General features: G+C 38.2%; 2 protein-coding genes across 5 annotated transcripts in view; one reads left to right on the top strand and one right to left on the bottom strand.

Annotated features, from left to right (window-relative positions):
- Positions 1 to 11007, top strand: part of ADAM22 (ADAM metallopeptidase domain 22) — a 73199-nt gene extending 62192 nt beyond the window's left edge. For all 4 annotated transcript variants that reach the window (XM_018075756.1, XM_018075758.1, XM_018075754.1 and 1 more), the window contains 2 exons: positions 5772 to 5895; positions 7166 to 11007. In XM_018075756.1, the coding sequence (XP_017931245.1) occupies positions 5772 to 5895; positions 7166 to 7186 (145 nt within the window). In that variant the 3' untranslated portion in view covers positions 7187 to 11007. The remainder of the gene's footprint in view (positions 1 to 5771; positions 5896 to 7165) is intronic.
- A 5420-nt stretch (positions 11008 to 16427) lies between these two features.
- SRI (sorcin) overlaps positions 16428 to 24252 on the bottom strand; it is a 9211-nt gene continuing 1386 nt past the window's right edge. The window contains exons 2-8 of the mRNA XM_008933782.3: positions 23602 to 23685; positions 20572 to 20641; positions 19806 to 19849; positions 18642 to 18789; positions 18370 to 18483; positions 17851 to 17909; positions 16428 to 17127 (exon numbers count right to left, since the gene is read on the bottom strand). Coding sequence (XP_008932030.3) covers positions 17101 to 17127; positions 17851 to 17909; positions 18370 to 18483; positions 18642 to 18789; positions 19806 to 19849; positions 20572 to 20641; positions 23602 to 23685 — 546 coding nt within the window. The 3' untranslated portion in view covers positions 16428 to 17100. The remainder of the gene's footprint in view (positions 17128 to 17850; positions 17910 to 18369; positions 18484 to 18641; positions 18790 to 19805; positions 19850 to 20571; positions 20642 to 23601; positions 23686 to 24252) is intronic.

Raw genomic sequence — 24252 nt, 5'->3', positions numbered from 1 at the left:
AAGGTACCCTGCCCCTGAGGGTCTTCAGCTGTTACATTGAATGAGTCATTTTTCTAATTGTATCTGATATAAACCAAGCATCTTTGGAATGTAGATGAGGATTAAGCTGACCTATGTGAGTTTTAAAAGCTGTATATCAGCAGAGATGAAACATAAATTAAAAATTTTACACCATAGAAGCTTACTAATCACTACCTGCAGCAGTTAGCTTTAGAAATGAGAAAGCAACTAGAATAAATTTAGAAACCTGTATGTCCTAATTAAGTGAGGAAATCATGGGGAAGTATTCTGTGGGCACATTATGGAAGGCAAAGGATCAACTCTCCTGAGATGAGTTGCCATGCGTTTACACAAGGTCAAACTGAACTTTTTCTCCCTAAAACTCAGGTGCAATTTTGCTTAAGAACGGTGTGTCAGAACGTCCCGTGGCTGGGTGTTGAGCCTGAGCCTGTATAGTCATTTGCAAACAAAACAAAGCAAATCTGGCTTGATAAACCAGAAAATCAGGCTAAAGTCAGACTGTCCAGCTCCATATTTTAGGAGTCACAGCCCTATATTAGGAAATTTACACCAGGTGATTGTCTGAGGAATATTTTTTTAATTGTCTTTGATTTCTCTGTTCTTTCAAAGGAGTCCTCAAAGTAACATTGCTGGTTTGCTTGTTTCCCTGTAGTTTTAGGAATAATATGCTGTGACTGGTGCTGCTGTAGGAAGAGTCGAAGTAGAATGAGGAAAAAAGACAAAACAACTTCTTACAATTCCTAGGAATTGCAGATTTTTAGAAAATAGAGATATTAGTCATTACAAAGATTTTCTGCATCTGCTTAAAAAAAACCTTTATAAATCAGAATTTGTCTTTTTAACACCTGATGTTCTAGGGTTTTTTTCTAGTCTACAAGTCTGATGGCTATTTCTATATAATTACTTTTTATTAATGATAGTAATAATAGTAGCTGATGGCGTCTCTGATGCCAGAAAATTCCCAGGTGTGGGATTCCTATCTGTAAGAAAATAAGATCTGTGAAGAAAAATCTCATTTTCCTGCTCAAAGACTAGTCTGGGTTTTTATTTTGCATGTGTGGTGGTGCGGCCCCCACCCTTGCGCCAGGCCACACTGCGATCTGAGAAATGCTCGTGCCAGGCTGCACGCTCGTAACCCCAGCAATAAACCCAGGCAGGAAGCCTTTCCCTGATTTTGGCTTTGCTGCAAGGGATGTTATTTTATGAATGTGCTGTGACTGCTTATTCTTGTTACTGGCAATTACAGTCACTGCAATTACTGCACAGGCTGGCATTGTGAAATGTGCTTAAGGATTACTCAGAATTCTCATTGAATCTTGAAAGACTTGGGAACCATGTTGGTATCAGAAAACAAACTGCCAGAATCTCCAGATGTGGCATTTCTGTAGATAATTTTAAACAGAAAAACCTTGAAGGCACCTTCTGAAGCACTGAGCTGCTTACATTTGATTTAGTGCAAATATTTACAGTAACTTATATTTTATTAGGGTTGTTTAAATATAAAAATAGTTTACAAGGAAATTATTTTTTTTTTAGATGGAGACCCAGAGCACATAACTAGAAGGAAAATGGCCATCCCATGTCAGAAGGGCACTGAGAAGGGGCATGGAAGGCAGGAGACAGCAGGCTGCCGTTTCCCTCATATTTTAATGTGCTTTTGTGTCCTCGATTTTTTCTCAGCTCCTCCTCAGCTCCATTACCTTCCTCTATGAGCATCCAGCTGAGGCCAGAACCGTGACTAGCCCCTGTCTACCCTTCTCTTACTGAGGCAGTTCTAGACTGTGCTTAAAGAAAAAAACCCATGAAACTTTTCCCTATTACAAGCAAAGCAAAATGGCTGTGTAGGCAGACAACAAAAAATATGCCTATTGATGTCAGTAGGATCTAGATTTAATTTCAAGAGTTAGGGAGAAGAGTTCATTAAAGCATGTGACTTCTGGGGCACTGATGTGGAGTGCTCAAAGTGGTGGCTCAAGCCATAGCCATTGTTTCTTCTTCTGCCACTCCTGAGCCTCCTCTCCCCTCTGCTGCTGCTCTTTCTGAGGACCTCTGTGCACATCTGTGGCTTTTAAAAGGAACTTGATTTAAAATGTTTAGCCACACCAATGTTTCTAGAAGATCCTAACTTCCTAATGTAGGATAATTCAGGCTGATGATGCCCACAAAGACCTACCCATGGCAGCAAAGGTCAGGTTAGGCTGACAGTATCTATATATGGGCTTGAAATGCTTTCACCAGGTTGAATATTAATTGAATTTCACTAAAGTATTTCAGTCTGGGAAAGAGAATCAATCACAGTTTATGAATATTTCATATCAGTCAGAGCCACCTGCCTTGAGTTCAGCTATAACAACCCTCAAAATTGCAAAATGTTTAGTTGTGTGACGAGGTGACACATTTTGCACTGTTTCTTGTGGGCCAGCATTCCCTGTTTAGGTGAAGAGAGGCAGAGCAGGCAGCCTATGGCTGCAGAGTGTCTTCCTGCTGCTACAGTGTTTTGTTGTGAATCACAGAGTGGTCTCCCCACACTCTTAGTTTCACCTTCCAGAGCAGAAAGATAGACACAAAGTGGCTACTGCATCTTGCTTTCTATTCAGAAATTAGATTTTTTTGTAGCACGTTGAAGTGCATGGCTTCATTTGGGGGTGGCAGTTAAACCTCTGAATCTCTGTTGTGGTGTTCTTGTATAAGTTTTAGCTGGAGGCAACATTTGGCATGAAAGCTAATGGATTTGATTGCAGGAGAACTAAAACCCTGGGGAAAGCTAAATGGATCCCACCCTTGACCAAAACTGCCAAGTTTTGCCTACCTTTAACCCCAGCATTACCTGCAAGTGTCCCTGAATGCTGTCTCTCCATCCTGTAAATGAGAAAGGTCATGACTGGCTCTTTCTCATTTAAAGTATATGTAAATCTGGGATACACAGCACATACACAATTGCAGGGCTTAACCTGAAAGGTGATCAAAACCGCCTCAAACAACTACGTTTATCACAGAAGATGCATTGTAAGATCTGTGAGCATACTCTGAGTCCTTTATGTTCACAATAGTGGGCACTAAAGATGACAATGTAACTCTGTAGCACATAACTCTGTAGCAAAAATAAGCGGTGAGGCCCTGTGAAGGGAGGGCAAGGTCATTTCTCTAAGTGTGCAACTGCATTCTGGATGTATTCGGCTGTAGCTTTGCAGGTGCAGGTGAACAGCAAAGTGCACATCAGTTAGACATGGCAAACCACAGTTGAGCAGGCAGTGCCAGGGGGGTTTGAGAAGAAGGATGTGTAGGAAGGCTCACTGGAGGTCTGGCCTTCAAAATCTTTTGAAAAGACAGCATTGTGTTTGGGTTATGGTGCAAAGGTACCTGGCTAAAGGCTCAGTTAGAGATCCTGGTCAGAGGACCTGTTTGTGCAAGGAAAATGTTCGAGATGTCCCATCTTTGGGGGATTATTGCTCCTTCCAGGATCACCTGCTCAGACTGATGGGCAGGTAGATTGGCCATGGCTTTTCCTCTCGCTGTAGCCTTCTCTTACTGTGTTTAAAACACAAAGAACCTGTGATGTGCAGGAGGTGATGTTCTGCCTGGTTGTGGTCCAAGAGATGGAGATTCCTTCATTCTTCATGCCACCTCCTAGCTGTTGGTACCATTATAAACAGCTTTCTGATAGGACTTTCCAAGTCATATCTCACAACACCAGTTGTTTCTAATCTCCAAGTGCATTGTTATAAATTTTAATATGAAAATTTTAAATTCTGCTGCAACTGTGGGGCAAAATTTGTGAATAATTGGATTACTAATAATACTTAAAATCTGCTCTCCTTATTCCCACCCCTCTTCCTCTTCTCATTATTTTTTAAATTCTAGATCCACCAATAGTTTATCAGCGATTGTTATTAGTCCAAATGTGGGCAGAGATGAGAGGACTTGGTAGTGAACAGCAGGGCACTGTTGAGAACATTTCCCTGGATTTTTTTTTTTTTTTAAATTAACCTGTTTTCTTACATGCACAATTTGGTGCCCAGATCTGTGATGCTGGACATATGAAAACCTTGTTTTATACTGCAGTAACTGTTTCAAGTATTTTTTCCTGAAAACAGTAATGTATGTCCACTTCATCTTAATGGGTGATCAAAGTGCATGTACTGAAGATGTTTGGATAATCCAAACTTCCATGTTTGGATAATTGTACCAACCCAAATCTTTTAAGTGCTGTTGAACTTAGAGGCTACCACATGAGTCATTAGAGGATCATAAGCCAGACTGGAGAGCTCTCACTGTTTAATTTCCATTGACACCTTGTTGCTCGTGGCTACCATCAGTCATTGTTTGTATGGGAGGCAAGAGAGTGTGCTGTTGTAGGGAGCTGCAGACACAACCAAACGATACACTAGTCCAGAATAAAAAATACAATTATTTAAAAGTAAATAAATTTCACTTAGTAATAGAGATACAAAACAATTCCAGACACAAGAGTCCCTGCCTTGTCTGTAGTCCTCTCTAGATGAAAGGACCTGATCCTTTACATCCCAGAGCCAGGCATGTGGGGCTGCGTGCCAGGGGTCGCTCCTGTGATTCCTTGGAATCAGTGATGTTGGCAGTAGTGCTCATCACTGGGGTCTACAGCTGCACAGGACACTGCAACCCCCTTCTACATTTGAGGGACTTGGAAGACCTGTCTGTAAGGACTGAGGGAAATCCTCCATCTTCAGGGATGCATTAAACTCAGAAGATAGTAGGTAGTGGTGTTCAGGGAGGGTCTGGGTGATATGCCTGCACTAGTGTGAGGCTTCCCTTGGTCTGCATAAGAGAACAAGGAGGCCAGGGTAGCTCAATTTTTCTACTTTGAGGATTTTTTTTCCCTTTTATTCTGCCCAGATTTAGAGCCTTTCATATAGATAGGACCCTCTTAAGTGGGAAAAGTTCAGAATCTCAAAACAGAAGCATAAGAGTTTTTCTTGGGTATAAAATTTCAGTCAATAATGTGCTGCTGCCTTATTGACATGAAAAGAATGCCTTTCATGTGATACAAACATTTACTTGCTCCTGCTTACTCTACTCACCTTGTACAGAAATGCTGATTGCCATTGACTAATCAGTCCATTTTTGTATATTCTCATCAGACTCTTTCTTTGGCTGGAACAATATGCACTGTATGATGCTTGCATGTATAATAATTTGTTATTAGCACTTTGTATATGCCTTTGTTACTTCACAACTAACAGTTTGGCCTCTAAGTGCATGCATTTGTGTAATTTAATGTGTTATAAGAATAATAGATTTATTTGCTATGTTTGTATCAATATAAATACATCCATAAAGACGCTGATAATTACCATTTAGTCACTGGCAGAAGATGTTGTTCAGCTTTTATTTATACAATTACTCTTTCTATTTAGGCCTTATAATATCTTTTAGTTCTGTATTTATTCAACTGCAGATTTGTTTTATTAATTTTATAATTAATAATTACAGTACTGTATAAAACAGTTTAGGAAATCCTTTTTGTTATGCAATACAATTATAATAAGAAGTAGCAAATTTTATTTTTTCTTCCAGTGTTCCTGAAATCTATAAATACCTCTATTCATATAATGAAATTATTAGACTTCTGATGAAGCAATTTTATCCCCCTGATTGAGACAATAATAAGCTAAATACTTGGTTCTGAACCAAGCTTCAGAGTAATGGCAGTTGCTGTTGCAGTGCTGGAGTGCAAAAGCATCACATTTATTTTGTGTGTTTCAACATCTCAGGACACTGTCTCCTGCAAAGTCTCCATCTTCATCCACTGGATCTATTGCTTCCAGCAGAAAATATCCTTACCCGATGCCACCACTTCCTGATGAAGAGAAAAAAGCCAACAGGCAAAGTGCCAGGGTATGTATCCCTCTTCTCTCTCCATTTCATCAGTGACTTGATTTATTGGTAGTTTTTTGAAAGGAAAGTGAGCAGATCAACACCTGTGACTAGCAGTGAGAGCAAGAGTGGCATTTCATTTGCACCCTGAACTTCTGAAGCTGCTGAAGGCTGAGCCCCTGGCAGTCATTAAGGCAACCTCGGTGGCTGTGTTTACAGAGAGCTGTTCAGGTTGCTCTTAAACCTGCCCTGAAGCTCAGATTTCACTACTTTTCTTATTTCAAGCTGAGAGAGTGCCTGGGGCAGCCTTTGGGGTGTGGAGGACAGGCAACCCTGGAGCAAGTGATGTGTCTGGCTCTTCTTCCTTTCCCCTTCTCCCAGCAACTCTCATTCAGGCTCAGGGGGTAGCTGCTTTCCAGCTTTATAGAAAAGTAACAAAGTTCCCGTCAGACCTGGAGGGACTTCGTTGTTGTGTGACCTGAGCCCCACCCTGACCCTCCCAGGGTGAGCAGGGACCGCTGGAATGTTTGGTGGGTGGATCTCTCCATATAGAGAGATTTCCAGCTGCTCCAAAAGGCAGTGCTAGCTCTTGCTTCCTTTGTGTTAATTCAGACATAGCAGGTATTTGAATAAGCAAAAAAGCCCTGAAATATGCTTTAGAAGTTTTACTTGTAATACCTTTGGTTCATGTTGCTGATGCTCATCACTGTTCTCTGTCCTCTTTTGTCAAGAAAAAAAGGAGTGGAGTGCTGCTGAGGGAATCTGCAAGCTGCTACTCCTGGTGCTGCTCAGGGCAGAAAGTGTGTGAGGTGCAGCACAGGATCTCTCAGCACAGCTTGGAGACCGGGCTTTACTGATGTGTCTCAGCCCTGGAGCTGCTTTGGCAGCAGCTCAAACCCACAGCAGAAAGTCAAGCTGTTCTGAGCAGAGATAGGCAGAAAAGAATGGGAAATTATGTCTACACTAATATTAGTTAGTGTAACTGTAAGGTAAAAGCTGTCTAGTACAAGTTTGATGCTACACTGACATTTTTCCTTCAAAGACTTTGCACTCCCAGCCATGGACATTTACTATGCCAACTGCAAGTCATGCTAAAATGCTTGAGACTGTCTGCTGACTTTGTGGTCTGAACAGATGCCCACCAGAGGCTGAGAGGAGACCAAGAGCATAGCCTTGGTAACCCAAGTGATTTAAATGCAGTTCCCCAAACAAGCTCCTTGCACTGTTTGGGTAACAGCCTGTTTTATCTTGGTGTTCAATGTGTGTTTGTGTTCCTTTTCCCCCTCTCCAGCTATGGGAGACGTCCATCTAGCTGCACTGTTTTCCTGGGGTCACATCAGAACTGTTTACTTTGGATTTTATAGAAACTCAGCATCACTGAGTCATTGCACATTCATCTGCTCTTCAGACAATTTGAAAGATCAACAGAGATGCCCGTGATCGCAGTGAGAACTTCCTCTCATCTGGAAGGGAAAAAAGCAGTCTTTTTTTTTTCTTTTTTGTTGACTAGTATTTCACGGATTTGATGAACAACCAAAATCATAACAATTAATAGAGGATAATTAGCCCGGATGTGACAAGGCTATGCCGCATGATGACAGATACACTTACCTAGAATCCCAACTGCAGTCCATTTGCCAGTCCTGAATAAGAGAGGTGTTTCTCTGGTTTGTTGCAGTCCCGAGTCAGACCAAAATGGAACTGGGAATGTGCCTCCCGGAGAGCCCAGATGATGTAAACTTGTACGCTGTATGCATGAACCTTGTGTTCTTTACTTTCCACATATAAGGGATAAACAACATGCTGTAGTAGAGATTAGCATGCAGGAGTAAGAAATGTAGGATTTTTTTTGTGACAGGATTTCAAGCTTTGAAAGGCAACTATTTGACACAAATGTCAAACAAACAAGGATCATATCTTTTTTTTTTTTACCTTACATGTTTATAATCTCAATATACAGATTGTATATATGTAAACATTTGATAATGTCAAAAATAGCTGTTATACGTAAGTGTATTTTGCCAAATGCCTAAAGAAACAGTCATGACTAACATCATCACACTTCAGATTTTCTAATATTACGAGCAGACATCTTTGGAAATACTGAAAGTACAGTACTGTAAAACTGTGTCTCTCAGAAACTGGTGTTTGACCAAAATCTGTACTATTTTTAACCATCTTATACTGTCTTGACAATCTCAGTTGTACAGTAGACTGCAGAAACCGGTACAGCAGCACTTTGTCTTAAATCATCGTAAGAGGAACCAGCCAAAATCCATTGTTCAGTGAGATGAGCACTGTATCCTCTCACAGGTGTAATCAAGAATGATTCAGCAGACAACATAGTCTTTAAGTCATGTGCAGCCCAAACTTGCTGGACATTTGGGAATACTTCTAAGTAGTCAGTTCAGGATGTGGTGATGTGAAGTCTGTCTGGTGAGAGTTGCTGTGTATTTTTGATAGACCATTTCAGACACTGTTTTAGATGGCAAGGCATAGCTTATGAGAAGTATAAGGATTTCACTGCACTAGATAATAACAGTGCTGGGCAAGTGGCCAGTTTCATTGCTGTCTTTTAATTTTTTTTGTTACTGGAATCACCTTTACCATGCGCTTGAATGCTGTGCTTGCTGCCCCTGAAGACCCCTTGACATTTTTGGGGGCATTAAATTGAGTACAAGGGAGTTTAGCCTAAAAAGAACAGGGTGGAGGGCAACAAAGCCTTTACCATGGAGATGTTAATCTCCTGAGTCAGTGGATGGTTATATTTCTAACACCTGAGACTTCTAAAGGTTGTTGTAAAACAAATATCTTCCGTTTGGGAATTTTCAGTTAGTAAAGGAACTGGACCATATTAAATCAATGTATAATTCTCTGGCTTTCCAAAATTGACCGATTCTTAGCTTCGGGTAGCACCATTGCAGAATAAAATACCTGACTGTGGTGCAGTTGAATACCTTGCCCAAAAGCAGTATGATCAATTAGATATTATTGTAATGGGAACATCTATGGTGTTTCTGAATCTTCTACCTCTTTCATGTGTTTCCTTTAATAAGTGACCCCAACACTTGCAACCTTTTAATATATTTTTTTAACTTTTACGTCTCTCAATAAAGTTAGATATATTAAGATTAAACTAAGAAATGTTTAAAGATGTCAGCAAGTGTAAAGTATGTAAGATTTTTAGAAGCACTATATTTTATGATTAGGCTGTATGTTGGATTATGGCAAAATATTGGCTTTGGTGTTCAAATGATTTTCCTTCACAGCTGACAGGTTCTGGTAAGTATTTTGGAAAAAGACAAATGTAGGTGAGTGCCATTGGGTGCAGACAGACCATCTGGAAGGAGCCAGTCACTTGTAATTGCTTTAGGAAAAGGTTCTGCACTTTTATGAAAGGTAAATATCCATCAGCACTGAAGAATATTTTTGCAAAGATTTACTTTGAGTGTAGATAACTGGATTAAAGGTAGTTGGTAGCATGTAACTCATGAAATTAGGGTCTCAGCCATAGTAACTTGAAATCAGTATGTCTTTTATTGATTTCACTGAACTTTAAGCAGGACTCTCAAGAAGTTCACATACATTAGGACATTATGCTAACCCTATAGCCACTGTGTTACTCTGTTCCCTGGAAGCTAGTTTTCCCTCCCATATTCATATCTTGTCTTCAGTAACTGGACTGTTCATCATGTGCCTTTTATGGTATTTGTTTGGATACAAACTGGTGTGTTATTTTGAATAATTCTGTTAGATTTCTGTGCTTATCTTATGTTTACCACTGTTTACTCTTCCCTTTCCATTTTGCCTTACCAAGGAGCAGCAAGGTTTGGCAGACAGAACTGGATATAACATACTGGCTCTTTGTGCAATGTTCATAGCTCCTTGTTTTGCGAACAAATGGCTCTCCTGACTGTATTTTCAATGTAGTGGGTACTTCCAGCTTCTCTTTTGTTTTGGTATAATTTGTTTGTAGCATATGATGGTACAGTTATGTGTGTAGTGTACCTTTAACAGTCACCTTCAAATCTGGAAATATGTAGTGACTGGAAGTCTAGTTATGAGCACTAAGTTTAAGTTAAATAAATATTGACTTTCACTTTGGTCTAGAGTGAGAATATCACAGGACTTGGGTTTTTGTAAAATTCTGCTGCAGAGAATTTTCCATCAGGTTGGTAACTTGGGAAACCTTGTCATTGCACAAAACCTGAACTGGCAGGGCTGTGTGAGCCTCCCAAGCCACTGGAGGTTGGAGAGAGAAGTTGTTTACTTACAGTCTGTCATTTCCTACTTCTAAAATGTAGTGTATTGGAAAGCTGCCAGATTAATAACCTTGAAGATTGCAAATATTTTTATCCACTATAGTTAGTTACACTGGCAATAGCAATATAAAATTGCTGCATAATACCTCATCCAGACTAAAGTAGAGTACTTGTCACTAAGATAGCTCAGTGATTTTGACTCATTGAGACTCATGCTTTTATTGTTTTGATTTTAATAAATGAACTAGTTATTGCCAGCTACACTGCAGATGCTTGTTGAAGTGGCGATGTTATCAGTTCTTCTCAAATAGAAATAATTGTTCATATGAGCATAGGACCTGCAGGATGAGTTATAGTTGGCTTTATGTATTTCAATGTGAGAGAAGAATCTTGCATAATTTATAATGAAATTAGTATGACTAACTGATGGAGACTGGAAAATGCAGATCATATCCGAATAATAACGCTGCACAATGATGCCACAGTCTAATAAGTAAAAATTTTCCTGCTAATATCTGTATTTGTTGATTCAAAAACTTCAGTAATCTCAGACAATATACCAGAAATGGTTGTGACTGATAATTTATGTATAATTTTGTTATATTTAAGTAATTAGATTCAAGGAGATTGTTAATTTTGTACAGCCTACCTTTGCTTAAGTTGTGAACTTAAGCCACTACTTGCCAGTTATCTGATTTGAAGTGTGACTTTACTTTGAAGATGGCTTCTTCCAAATGATTTAAGAGTTCCTGGTTTATGAGATGTTGAATCTGCTGAACTGATGCGCTCATGAAATAATTTTGATTGTGCTGATGAACAAGTGGACTTTTGAGCTATATCCTGAATTAAAATCAGAAGGAAATTGTGTCAATAGCTAGTGTACTGAAATCCTCTTACTCGAATCCCTGTTGGTGATTCGGACTGATTGGTCTTGTCAACACTTATGTGACAACTGGTTTCAAAATCAGAGCAAAGAATGGGTACATACAATACTGCAGACATGCATATACTAGAAATTCTGACCAAATTTGCAGTAATTTCATTAATTAATTGTTTAATGAATAGGATAGGATGTAATGTGAAAGAAGGATGAGACTTCATAATCCTAAAGGATAACCAGTTAGCTCTTAGGACTTGTGAATCCCATACATAGCTGTTGTAAGCAAAGTTATTGCACTCCAGTGTAAAGCTCATCAAGCTCCTGTTCTCTTCCGTCCCCTTTCCACTCGTACTGAAAAGTATTTTCATGAATGATTTATTCACTAATTTCCTCTTGTATGAGTTGGCTGAGATCAGAAAGCTGCTAAGTTGGTCACCTTATTAGAAAGAAATGCTTCACTGTGAGGGTGGTGGGACACTGGAACAAGTTGCCCAGAGAAGCTGTGGATGCCCCATCCCTTGAATTGTTCAATGCTAGGTTGAATGGGGCTCTGAGCAACCTGGTCTAGTGGAAGGTGTCCCTGCCCTTGGCAGGGGGGGTTGGAACTACATGATCTTTAAGGTCTCTTTCAACCCAAATCATTCTTTGATCTTTTGCTTTTGCTATAGTGTAGGTGATGGCACCTCACATCTCGTGCAATTTGCACTGGTGTGCTTGTTTTGCCTGGGGTAGACTTAATTTTCTTCACAGTAGCTGGTATGGGGCTCTGGTTTGGATTTGTGCTGAAAACTGTTGATAACACGGGGAATTTGTTAGTTATTGCTGAGCAGTGCTTGCACATAGCCAAAGCCTTTTTTGCTCCTCACACTGCCCCAACAGAGAGTGGGCTGGGGGTGCACAAGGAGCTGGGAGGGGACACAGCTAGGGTAGTGACCTCACCTGATCCAAGGAGTATTCTATACCAGGTGGCACCATGCTCAGCTATAAACTAGGGGGAAGGTTGGCAGTGGGGAACCACAGCTCAGGGACTGGCTGAGCGTTGGTTTGTTAGTGGTGTGCAATTCTTTTCATTTGCATCACTTGTCTTTCTTGGGTTTTATTTCTCTCTCAGTTAATTTCCTTTTCATTATTTTTTTTTACTACTACTACTATTATTTCATTTCAATTATTAAGCTGTTCTTATGTCACCCCATGAGTTTTCTCACTTCTGCCCTTCCAGTTCTCTTCCTCCATCCCACTGGAGGTGGGGGGTGAGTGAGCAGCTGTGTGGGGCTTAGTTACTGGTTGGGGTTAAACCACGATGACAGCTGGTAAAATCACTTGGTGGCTCAGCCATCCTGTGTCTTTCTCATCTTCTAGCCTTGTTGAAGGCTAAGCCTCTTTAATCACCAAGTTTGTGAACCTAAAAGTTGAGCTGTTTCCTGTTTCTCTTGCTCCAAGGCTGAAGATCATTCATTTCTTTAGCTAAACTATTTGAGTATCAGTGTCACTGGATAACAGTGGACTGTTTGGACCACTGTTATCAACCACAGTGTGAGGTTGTTTGCCTCATTTTTAAAGAACTTGAGCATTTTGGTCTCTGCTGAAGACTTTTTATTCCCAGAATGGATTATCCATCAGACTACTGAGCTGATGACCCACTCTTTGCATGCCTTCCAAATCATATGACATTTATTGGCAATATGGTATTTGACTTTGATCACATTTCCTGAAGACAAATTTAAATTAACTGTACACATGTGCAGGTTGTAATCCCACGACTGCACGGTGGGTAAGGTTCCCGTGTGTGCCTAACTATTACCCTAATAGAGCAGAAGAAAGGAAACAGTGAAACTGGTAGCTGCAAACAGATAGGACTCTTAAGTGTGATTTGACCAGAACAGGAAAGGAGTTAATAATTTCTATCATCTACACCAAGAAACTGCTTTGACGTGAGTACTTTCTAAGTCAGCTCATGAAAATCATTTGCGGTGCCTCAAGTATGGATGCTGATGTAAACTAAAGCTTTGGAAACAGCAGCTTGTGCACCCAGCATGTGGTATCTTGTCATTCCACAACCCTTTTTTATTGCAACTTTAGAGAAGGCACTACAACAGTCAACATTAATATGTTATCTCAGCCAAGTAACCAAAACAATCAGTAAAATTAAGTTCAGAACACAGAAATGTGGTAATTTGCTCACCCTTGAGACTCTGTACCTGGCTTCAAAATTGGCTCACCTAACCAGATCTGGCAGTTTTAGTTCTCTAAAATCCAGTCTACAACAGTATCAAAATCACTTCAGCTAAGCCAGCTTTAAACTGTTTAAAAACTTGTGCTACTTAAGCTGCAATTGCAATATAACTCAGAATGAGATGAGGAAAATCTGGGAAAATAAGCACACAGCAGTTAAAAAGAAACGTTCGCTAAGGGAGAAGTACAGGTGCTTTAACACTGTCTTTAATTGCTAAAGCATAAAATGTCAAAGGAACAAACTTTTTTTCTATTTCTGTATTCCTATGAGTAAAAAAAAATAAGTTTTTGTTAAAAAAATCAACATGAGGCCTTAAGACCTAATATATTCTAACTTTAGCATGGAGAGTCTATTTTTACAACCATGTTAGAAATTCTGTATATAGGCCTGACTGACCTTGTAAGTATAGTGATGCGAGCAGATAACCATGCAATATTGTAAGGCTCTGTATAACAGTAAATGCTGATTTATTTTGATTATTGGTACAAGAACTCGTGCTCACTGCCTGTGTAGACTCTGCATATTTTATGCTTGGAAATACAGTCCAGAACATATTCAAACTGTGAATATATAACCTGATTTTTCTTTTCTTAAGGGTAAAAATATATTACAATAGGTAATGTTTTATATAGAATACAGTACTTATTTTTATCATTGCATAAATGCAAAGTATTTTTTTCAGAATAGCAAAGCATTACAGAATTTTTAATCTGCTGGAGAAAACACTATTTATGGTATGACCGGTTCTTTCAGCAAAGCTTTTGGGGTGGTATAGACCAACTGGCTCTGCCATCTTCATTTTGTGCTAGTGCTTAACTTGGGCATTGCTGTAAAAAAAAAGCTATTTTTTCACTCGTACTAGCCCTTATTGAGAGAGGCAAGAAGAATCGTGTTTCACCACTGTGGCTGGGCTAGTATTGGCAAAAACAACAGTCTGCACCATATCGTTGTCTTTGCTAGTTAAAATCCTTTAAAAATCATATCTGAGGTAACAGAAGCATAATGTTTTGACAAACACCAAAACGAAGCATTGCAATTTACAACTTTCTAGCTTTGAGTGTGATATTTTTGTCATAAACATTACAGGCATTGGGCTGTTGAATGAATCTGGCTTTCATGTAGCTAAACAAAATGTTGCTTTTTATAAAATCAAATCATTGTAATTTGGGGTTCTAAATTCCTGCTCACTTTTAATAATAACAGCGTTACACTATCCACTTCTATGGGAGTATTTAATACAAATGCCTGTGGTTTTCAATGTAACTAACATATTGTAACATCAGTAAAGTGATTTTCAATGACAAAGACTGTTGTGTGTATTTTGTTCTTCTAAGTTCTTGTATTTAGCACTTTCTGATTTATAGGCCTCTGTAAAAAAAAGATGATGCTTGAATGGGAAAAGACTAAAAGTAGAATACAGATGTTATTTTTCAAATTCCAGGGTTGAAAATGATCCCATGAGCTTCTCAAATTTTTATCTCAGGGGCTTATTTTTCTCAAAGCAAATCTAAAATTACTGTTCCTTAGTTTGCATGTTTAAGGGCAACCTAGAAAAAATATCAATTTGAAACTATGCCCAATGGTTTGCACAAAGGTCAAGAGCAATCATGCCTCTTGGTATCAAGCATCCTTCCCAGTATGCCTTCTGGGAAAGAGAAACCCTTAATTCTGAGTTTGAAATAACTGTTTCTTTGAAGCAGGTAACTTGTATATTCAACCTGCCCACTGAATCTACTCTTAATGGGTAAGCAATTTTCACAAAGGTTTCAGGTGGCTTTTTTTTAGCTAGATGATAGCATAGTAACTTCTTAGCATCTGTATGTATTAGCTTAGTTTGTGTCTAAACATGATAGATGATTTATCCCATTGGTCCCTATGAATATGATGGATTTTTAAAATGCTTATGGGAGAACAAAAACCATTTTTTTTTATTGAGTAAGCTAGAATTTTCTCCTGGTTTTGGAACAATTTGTTTTCCAGTTTACAATTTGTTTTCCAGTTTACAAAGATCACTGAAGAAAACCCTACTGGTTCACACTGTTTTCTTGCAGCATTTCACTGCCCAGTAGCTGGCTGGTGCCAAAATAAACTGAGAAAGACTTGGGCCCTTGGGCCTTGAGTGCTTTGGCCCATTTGGGTCAGCTCTCCCCACCCCATTCCCTCCCACCCTCAGCCTACTCAGTGAAATTGCAGAGTGAGAAATTGAGAAGGCCCTGAAGCTGTGCAAGCACTGCCCAGCAACAGCTCAAATGCTGCTGTGCTACTGATGCTGAGTAGTCACAAATCTAAACCACAGCAGCCATGAAAATTAATTCTATCCCAGCAAAGCCACTACAAGACCAGAAACACAACTAAGCAGAGGTAGAGAAAAACTGTATGGGTAATTAGCATTTTGGTAAAGATACCTCATCATTTTTAGGGTAAAATGAACAGTGTAAGGATGAATACTGTATTTAAGCAAAATGGTCTTATCAAGTCCCTAGAGGAAGAATAGGCTTTGGCTTATACTCTTACTAACCTTGTCAGCTGTCAGAATTTTGGACTGCAGCAAAACTGATGTTGGGTACTTGACTCCGATGAACCTTTATGAATTTTGGGCACTACATCAGAAATGCTTTCTGTAGCGTTCTGTCTGTTTCCCAACTTTATGTGCAACAGGACAACGTGCAATTATCAGAATGTGAAAGTATAATGCTGTCTATGCAGAAAGAGAACTAGCTCCTGAAATGAAACTAGAAGCAATATGCAAAGGATTCTAAATTTAAGTAGTAAGTACGAGTTGCTTCTTTAGGCGAGACCAGCCTGCTTTGAATTTATAGCCCAGAAACTAGAGACCTGAATTTTATAGTATTCTTAGCAAGGTAGGGTATAAAAAAATATCTTCAAGCAAGATTTCTGCTCTAAGGATTACTTCTGTTATATGTCTTTCTGTATCTGCTTTCATGAGCATGCTACAACATTGGTAACTACTGCTGTGATCTGAAAGACTAATCTGGCAAGAATTTTTTTGTAGTGAGTTTAGGCCCTTGTACATTAGATGGCATACTGAGGCAAACCCTACCTGTTAGGGTTTAAAGTGGAGGAGATAGAAACATTCATTTACATGTAACTGAAGTCTGCCAGCTTAGAAGTTAATTGTTAAAAGGGAAAGTTGATGTACAAACTGACATGGAACGACTTTTGGATGTTTAAAAGTATTTTATATAGTGACACAAACAGAGCAAGAATCTTATAGGAACAAAAGCCCCTATACCAGAGCATGCAGCTAGAAGAGTTCTCTGCTACGTTTTGTCACATCCCTGCTTCCAAGGAGTTCCAACAGGTAGTCTCACACTCAGTGCATGGTGTCACAAACTTCATCTTGAAAACAGCTGACAAAATAAGCAACCAAAACTTACTGATGCTTTAACAGACGAGTGTAAAATGACCGTTCCAAAGCTCTTTCAGTTTGTACATGTCTTATACCATCAAAGACAAAAGAAGTCATCATCTTAAGTCATACATGTTACTGTTTAAGACAGAAAAGGTAAGTTGCACTCCAGAAACTGGTTTTAGTGCATTATTGGAAAAAAGTAAACACATTACAGAAAATCTTACCATTTGCATGATCTGAGTTATACACAGTGAATTGCAAGTTTATAAAAATAAAAGCATCTTTAATAATCACAGGTTGGAAGTTATAGACAACGGTACGTGAGTAGTTCATATTCATTATCAAGACTAAAAAAATGTGTGTAAAGCGGTACTTCATAAAATATGCAATTTCCCATCCTGAGATACACAATCATTGGAAGAGTTGGCAAAGCAAAACACAAACTGGAATGTTCATCCATGGCTTGCTTCCTTTTGATTTAGATGCTCATAACACACTGTATGAACTGAAAAGAGGAAAACCACATATTAGAAGTAAGGCAGAGATCAAGTTTTCACTTTTTCTCCTACAATACTCATTGTCACTACACTTTTCTGTGAAGAAATTCTGTAAAGAACAACAAAACTTTAAAACTAAGTACGAAAATCAGTAAATAAAAGTATCTCCTTAATGATAACAAAAATAAAACCCAACAAATGCCTCCCTCCCCCACCAAAAAAAAAAACAAACCAACAAGGAAAGAACCCCACCCCAAAAAACAGGAAGGTTTGAATCTAGTTTTCTCCTTTTCCTGCACAAATGTGGCCAGGAGGCCAATAACCACAAGCCAGACTGAGTGTGATTTGTGTCTGTCCCCACCAGACCTCTGCCAACCCTTCCTGGGAAAAATGCCTACCAAGCCTTAAAATAAAAAATTGAAAAGAAAGTCACAGAAAGTGATGCTGTCAAGCGATCTAACTTCTTGGATCTTCTTGAACCAGGCTGGTAAGAAGTCCCGACAAAAGAGCACAACAACATTTTACAGAAATCTATAAAATACATGAAAACTTTTTAAGACAATACTCAACAAGCCCCAGAACTTTTGGGCTCTAAGTGTCTCTTCTCTACACTAAGTAGAGAAGTGTAGAGAAGATAGGCACAAATTCAAATCATTACTGATTGTCTTCTGTTTTATGTTTTTCCTTGGTTTTACCCTGGAATTTTAATGTATTCCTTAAAATTCACTTACATCATCATACTGGAAATTCACAAAGCCCTGCTGAGTTGTATCCCTTCTTCTAAAGCATTCTGCAAAAATGCATTAAGAAAACAGAAACCAGGTAAGAAAAATTACAGTTAAAAAATTTTTTAAAAACATATAGTAGTTTTCTAAAATTCCCCAAGTCACATGAATGAGAACCGATAAAGAATACTGCAATTCATTCCAAGACTTAATTTCCCATTCTAAATTTTTATATTTATCACATACAAGCCTTTACATTCTGTTAATAAACAGTTTCCCAATTTTGATAACATAACTCTTCTAGCCTCTGGAGTAAACCCTGCATTAGTTTTAAGTCCATTTTTTCATTGGAATTTAAAAAATCCTTATCTATAGTAAGAGCTGTTCCAGTTCTGCCTGTAGACTATTGAAAGAAACCTAATATAAAGTACACAAAAGTTGAACTTAAGATAAGTGAGCAGTCAGATTTTATTAAATAAAAGTATATTACGGAAATGATAGTAATAAGGCTATAATCCAGCATACCAGTGAGAGCTCGGAGTTTCACACAGCAGGCAATGTAATCATCAAATGCAATCTTTCCGTGAGTGCTGTATCGCTTTGTGATTGCAGACACAGCCTGTGGGCTCAGTCTAAATCCTATTTGAAAATAAAAAGTCCTATTTTGAAAACACAGGTAAATTAACAGACTCCAATGCATTTTTCATTGTAAATACCACGTCAGTTACTGCAGGGTGATAACTCGTACTGGGAAATGGTGTAAGTAGTGTCAGAAGCGAGAATATTTCACAAGTTACCCATATTCATCAAGGCTTTCTCCAGTTCTTGACGATCCACTGTGCCACTTCCATCACTGTCAAAAGTTACAAAGTGTTGCTTCCAGCCATTGACCACAGCCCAGAGTTCTTTAAACTCATTAAATCCCAGTGTGCCAGACATATCTCTCTGATTTCAAAGCTAAGAAAACCACTTCTTAACAAAAAAAACAAACAAAGCAAGCCATCTCTCTGTAGTTATAAACTCTTACTTGAAGATCAATATTAATATCATTTTACTATTATTCATTTCTTCTGGTAGGAAACTACCTAAAGCATCCCCCAGCAGAGATGGAGATAATACTTTTGCCCAAATCCAAAGGTCAGAGAACCTCCTCTCCCCACTGAAACCTGCTAAAACTATTTGCTCTTTCAGAATTTAACTTAGTTCATACACTTCTCTTTAACCTGATGGTATATAACTGTAACCAATAGAATATATATCTGAAATAAAAACAGATGCCAAAGAAAAAATTAAGTTATAATAATAATATCAGTTCTCTCATATTCTAGGCAGTTTGTTCAAGGTGAACTAAGAGTCCTACCAGTTTCATTTCTGCTTTTTTCTTTTTAAGAAAGATTCCTTTATTCTTTTTTCTTTTTGAGCAGCAAAACATTCTAACATGACAATTTAAGCTTTGGCTAAAAAGACTCCAAGGTGTACCTTACACAGTATATCTAAGTCTTCCATAGGTCCTACCACCGAATGCCATATACCACTCCATTAAATATTCAAACCTGATTCATTCAAGGAACAAGATTTAGGGGGACTTAGATTGCTTATTCAGGCTGTGTAGTACAAATGTTTAAAACTAATTTGGAAGGATTGGAAAGCTGTCCTATTTGAAAACCACAATAAGGGATTTGCACAAACCTCTATTCTGGGCCACCAGACCTGACTCTTCATACATTAATGGAGAAAGAGTTCCCCAGGCTTAGAGGAATACCACTTGTAAGAAGATCAGTCACCGAGACTCTTTTATTATTATTTTTTCATCCTTTAAAATCAGTAAGGATGGAAGTAGCTCCCCAGTCATAATGATCACAATACTTATCAAGTAAAGGCAAGCATTTCCCAAATTTCTGGCACCCTCTCATCTTTGCTTACATAATGCAAAAATGTTTACATTTCATAGCAAAGGATACATCCAGCATTGAGATCATAAGTCTGCAAGTCTCTAAGTTGAAAGCTGTTAAAATTAGAAAAACAAAAAATAAATTATGTTAAAAGCATACTTTTCAGTTTTGTCCAAATGTGAAATTTTAAATTTATTATATATTTAAATTATATACTGATAGTATATTTGATGTATAAAGTATTATATAACTGGTTCCCCTGTATACAGCCATACCATATTTTGATCCAAGTAAAAGCCATTACTTGTTAGAAAAACTGATAGTAGACAACCTGGAGGCAATTCAAGTTATATTTAAAATTATTTTCCTCATATATCAATGCATAACAGTTTTGTACTTCAAAGTAGTCATTTATATTCCACCATAGACACGGCTTGAGCAAGCCAGCTGCACTCACAGAAGCTTGATTTTCTACACGGAACAGGAGGTATCCTGACAGAGGAGTCCTGCCACAGATTTTGGTCAATATCAAAGCGCCGTTTCAACCAAAGCAAAACACCTTTTTAAGAACTGTCTGTCCATTTCAAAGCAAATACTTCTCTGACACCAGAGCCCAGCAGTGGTAAATTAAAGACGCTGACAAGGGGAGTATTATGTGCACAGAACTGAGTAGAGAGAATTTATGTTGCCAAGTTGTCCACATGAAAGGAAAACCCATTACCATGCAAAGAAAAAACACAGCTTTGGACAAGGCACAGCTACAAGCATTTTCTAGTAAATGGTAGAAGAATTATTATGCCTTAGATCTGCTTGTTTATTTAAATCATTAACTTACGTTTATAGGCTCCTGCAATCCCTGACTGGGTGAGACATCTCTGTAGCTCATCAGCATCTATTTGTCCATCCTTTCGATAATAGAAGAGGTATCAGCTATTGTTTTAATTCCCATTCCCCGTCTGGTTATTCCCAGAACCCACTCCCTTTCCAGTAGCATTAAATTAGTTACCCTTTCAAAAAGGAATCCAAATACATAACCTCTTCTCAAGACAGCTTTAAGACTGACAAATGTAAACTAAAAAATCTGGGTTTTTTTTGGAAATAGTCAGTTGCTATTAGAACAAACAAAAGCAGAAGGAAACTTCAAAAGAAAAACAAAACAAACCCAGAAAAGATACCCATCTGCATGGTTTGGAAAAAGGTGCACTTTCAATACATCCTGCTCAAGGCCAAATAGAGAAAACAACTGCCAATTCATGGAAAGCAATGATCTGCCAAAAGTGAAGCTGGAATTCTAGGTTTTATTCCTCCACACCCAACATGAAAGTTGGGTTCATAGAGAGTTTAATTTAACCTCATCCAGGAATGGAACATTATATCTGTACTTATAAAAATGCCCCTTCTCTAAAGCATTAAATATTGAAAAGAGAATTGCTTTGTATTTGAAACAAATTTATTTGCTTCAGCATTTTCCTGATGCTTTTAAATCTGCTAAGTTTTCTTTTTTATTTTATTTTTATTTTTTTAAAAGAACAGAGATATGCTACTAAATGGCATGGTGAGAACAGCACAGCCAGATAGCTTTCAGAAATGAAGTATCATTTTTTATAAGACAAGTAGTAGTTACTATGTTAAACAATATTTGACAACGTCTGAAAAAAGAGCAACAATGTTTTGATTCTATGTAAAGTAAATGGAACCTAAACCCAAAATTGCTTCCAATCTATTCCATAGTCTAACAATACAGATGTATTTAACACTTTATGTTCATAGGGGAAAAAAAAAAGATATATAGCCAGGAATATTAAGTAGCAAATCTCTTCAAAGGCTTTATAGCTTCTGAAGCAAAGGTAGGATCTGCATAACTTTAAAACAGAGGAAGACAGACAAGCGTGATCGTAATCAAGATTAACATTACCAAAAAGATCCTTGGCTTTTTTTTAAGTAGAACATAAGCAATTAAACTAGACAAGGCATATGGGCTTTGCAAACAGACTAAAAAAAAATAAAATTATTACTTCCTATAAAGACAGACTTGATTACATTGAATAAAGATTTGAAACAATACTTTTGACTTTCTTCTGTAAACAAAGTAAACTAATAAATCAAAGACAAGATCTCTGTTGTACACTACATCAAAGAAAGCTCAGAGATACCATTATATATTATATAGGCATAAAAAACAACACAGAGAGCAGCAAACCATAATCAAAACCTACTAATTCTACAGTAAGTACATATGGGAAACTGAGATGTGACTTTTTACAGAGTTGCACAGATGGCAGCTGATAATTTATCTGTTCTATTTCACTGTCTCCTTACAGGGTTTTTACTTCTGCACTGCCACTGGTCTCTAAAACTGACACCTCCAATTCCAAGGGTAACATTTCAAAAGCTACCCAGTTTATTTCAGTAAGGAATGATTTCTACAAATATAAGTATTTCAGAGGACTAACTTCAGTATTCTAAAGTGCTAACTTGATCATACCCATCAACCCACTGGTTTCCCAGCTTTCAGTAACCAGGCTTCACTTGAGAAGACTGGGAACAGTCTACGTTTTGCTGACATCCAGTTCCTGTCACCTCTTCTCCACAGCTCCACATCCTGTTTGCTGCTACCTGCCTTTCTCTTTAGGAGCTTATTCACTCTTCCAAGTGTCAGTCACTGGCTCCACTGCTGACTCCTGGCACACATCCAGGAGGTGCCTGCATGCAGAGGCATCTCAGCTGGCAGGCAATTTATCAGCACATTCAGGAGAACTGAGCTTGGGCTCCACCTTCACCAAGAGGCCTCACTACACACAGGCCATTCCAGTGTTCTCCTTTACTACAAAACCACACAGTCTAAATATTTTCATAAGCAGTTATAAAGAAGTAAGATATAGTCTGTGAGATACGTTATTAACTCAAAAGAGTTAACACAGAGAACAAAACTAGCCCAAATTACAGTGTGAATTTGAACATCAGTTAATATTGCTGAATTCAAACTGTCATGTTGTGGTTATGTCTACCTGTGGATAACAGAGCCAGGAGCAGAATTTTAGATCTGCACACATCCTACAAGTGTGCAATAAACAGTTATACATATGGCCAACAAAGACAGAACTTCAATAAACCTGACTTAATTGCTCCTAGACTTTGTAATATAGTTCAAGCAACATTAATCTTACTTATCTAGTAAGGTACATAACCATACAAAACCAATATATATGCCACAAAATTACAGGAAAGAAATTAAAAATGCATTTCAGAATGACAGGGAATAAAAAAAGAAAGTTGTGAATGCTTTCCTCTAAAAGTATAATCACTCTATGCTACCAGTAAACCCAGATATTGGAATAACTCAGGACTGCTTTTCCATTTGCAAGTCTATTAGGATCATGTAATGACCTCTTTCCTATTAGCATTTCCTGCTCTTAGCCAGGCCATCTCCACAGCCCATGCTTTCCATTGTTTCTGGTTTCTTTGTCCTGAATCTGACAGCATTCACCAGCCCAGAGCTGAGCCAAGATTCAGTTACATTTCATGCATCTATATAGTCCCTGTATATACCTATATAGGAAATACTGTCATACAAGCATATGTTTGTGTATATATGCATGTATTTACACACACAATATAAAAACTAACAGCATTATTCAAGCTCCAGAGTTCCTGTGTGTATACAGCTATATTGTAGAGTTACATGCCTACATATAGCAAATGGGCTAAATAAAACAATTCTGGTTTTGTTTGTTTGTTTTTTTTTTTATTTGAAATAGTAGTTTTTCTCAGTGCAAATATTGGGCATTCCTCTTTCCAAAGGCTAATGTAGAAAGTATTCCCCAGAAAGAAAAATCAAGAAGCAAATAACATTTTAGAAGTTTACCTGCCCTCCTACTGCAGCAAAATAACCATACAAAGGATCTTGAGCTTGTCCAGGGAATGCTGGTCCTCCTGGAGCTCCTCCATACTATAGTAATCAAGAAGAAAAGTAATTTTAAATCAATGATTCAGTTAAGAATCTGTACTTATCAACTTACGGTTTTATATACACACCATGCTAAAAAAAAAAAAATCAAAAAAGAAATTCCTTAAGAAAAAAATCACAAACTTCAATTTTAGTATTGATATACTAATTTGTTGTAATGTAAGCAGATCAGAGTAAAATATTGCACCGGAGCAATCCACTGATCTAGATACAGTCTACTGAATCTCATCAAGGTTTAATTTTAGTGTACCATTAGCAGAAATTGGGGTGCTAAAGAAAGACTAAGGCACTGCAGATTTTTCTCTCCACTTCAGAAAAGCTGAGCAAGACAGATCTCTAGGGAAAATACTTGGAAGAATATGCATTAAGTGTGAAAACCTTCAAGTAAAATTGACCGTTAACTGAAAATCACGGAATGACATCCCTGGCACTGACTTTCGTCCCTCGGCAGCAGGTGCCGGGCGTGTCCCTCCTCTTCTCCCTTCCCATTCCCGAGGGCACAGCCCCGAGCTGGCTCCTGCGGCACCTCCCGGTGGGAGCGGCGGCCGG

Source organism: Manacus vitellinus, unplaced genomic scaffold (assembly GCF_001715985.3).
Source record: "Manacus vitellinus isolate BGI_N305 unplaced genomic scaffold, ASM171598v3 scaffold_3_pilon, whole genome shotgun sequence".
NCBI lineage: Eukaryota > Metazoa > Chordata > Aves > Passeriformes > Pipridae > Manacus > Manacus vitellinus.
Note: the sequence above shows the minus strand (reverse complement) of the source record. Positions and strands in the feature narration are given on the sequence as shown.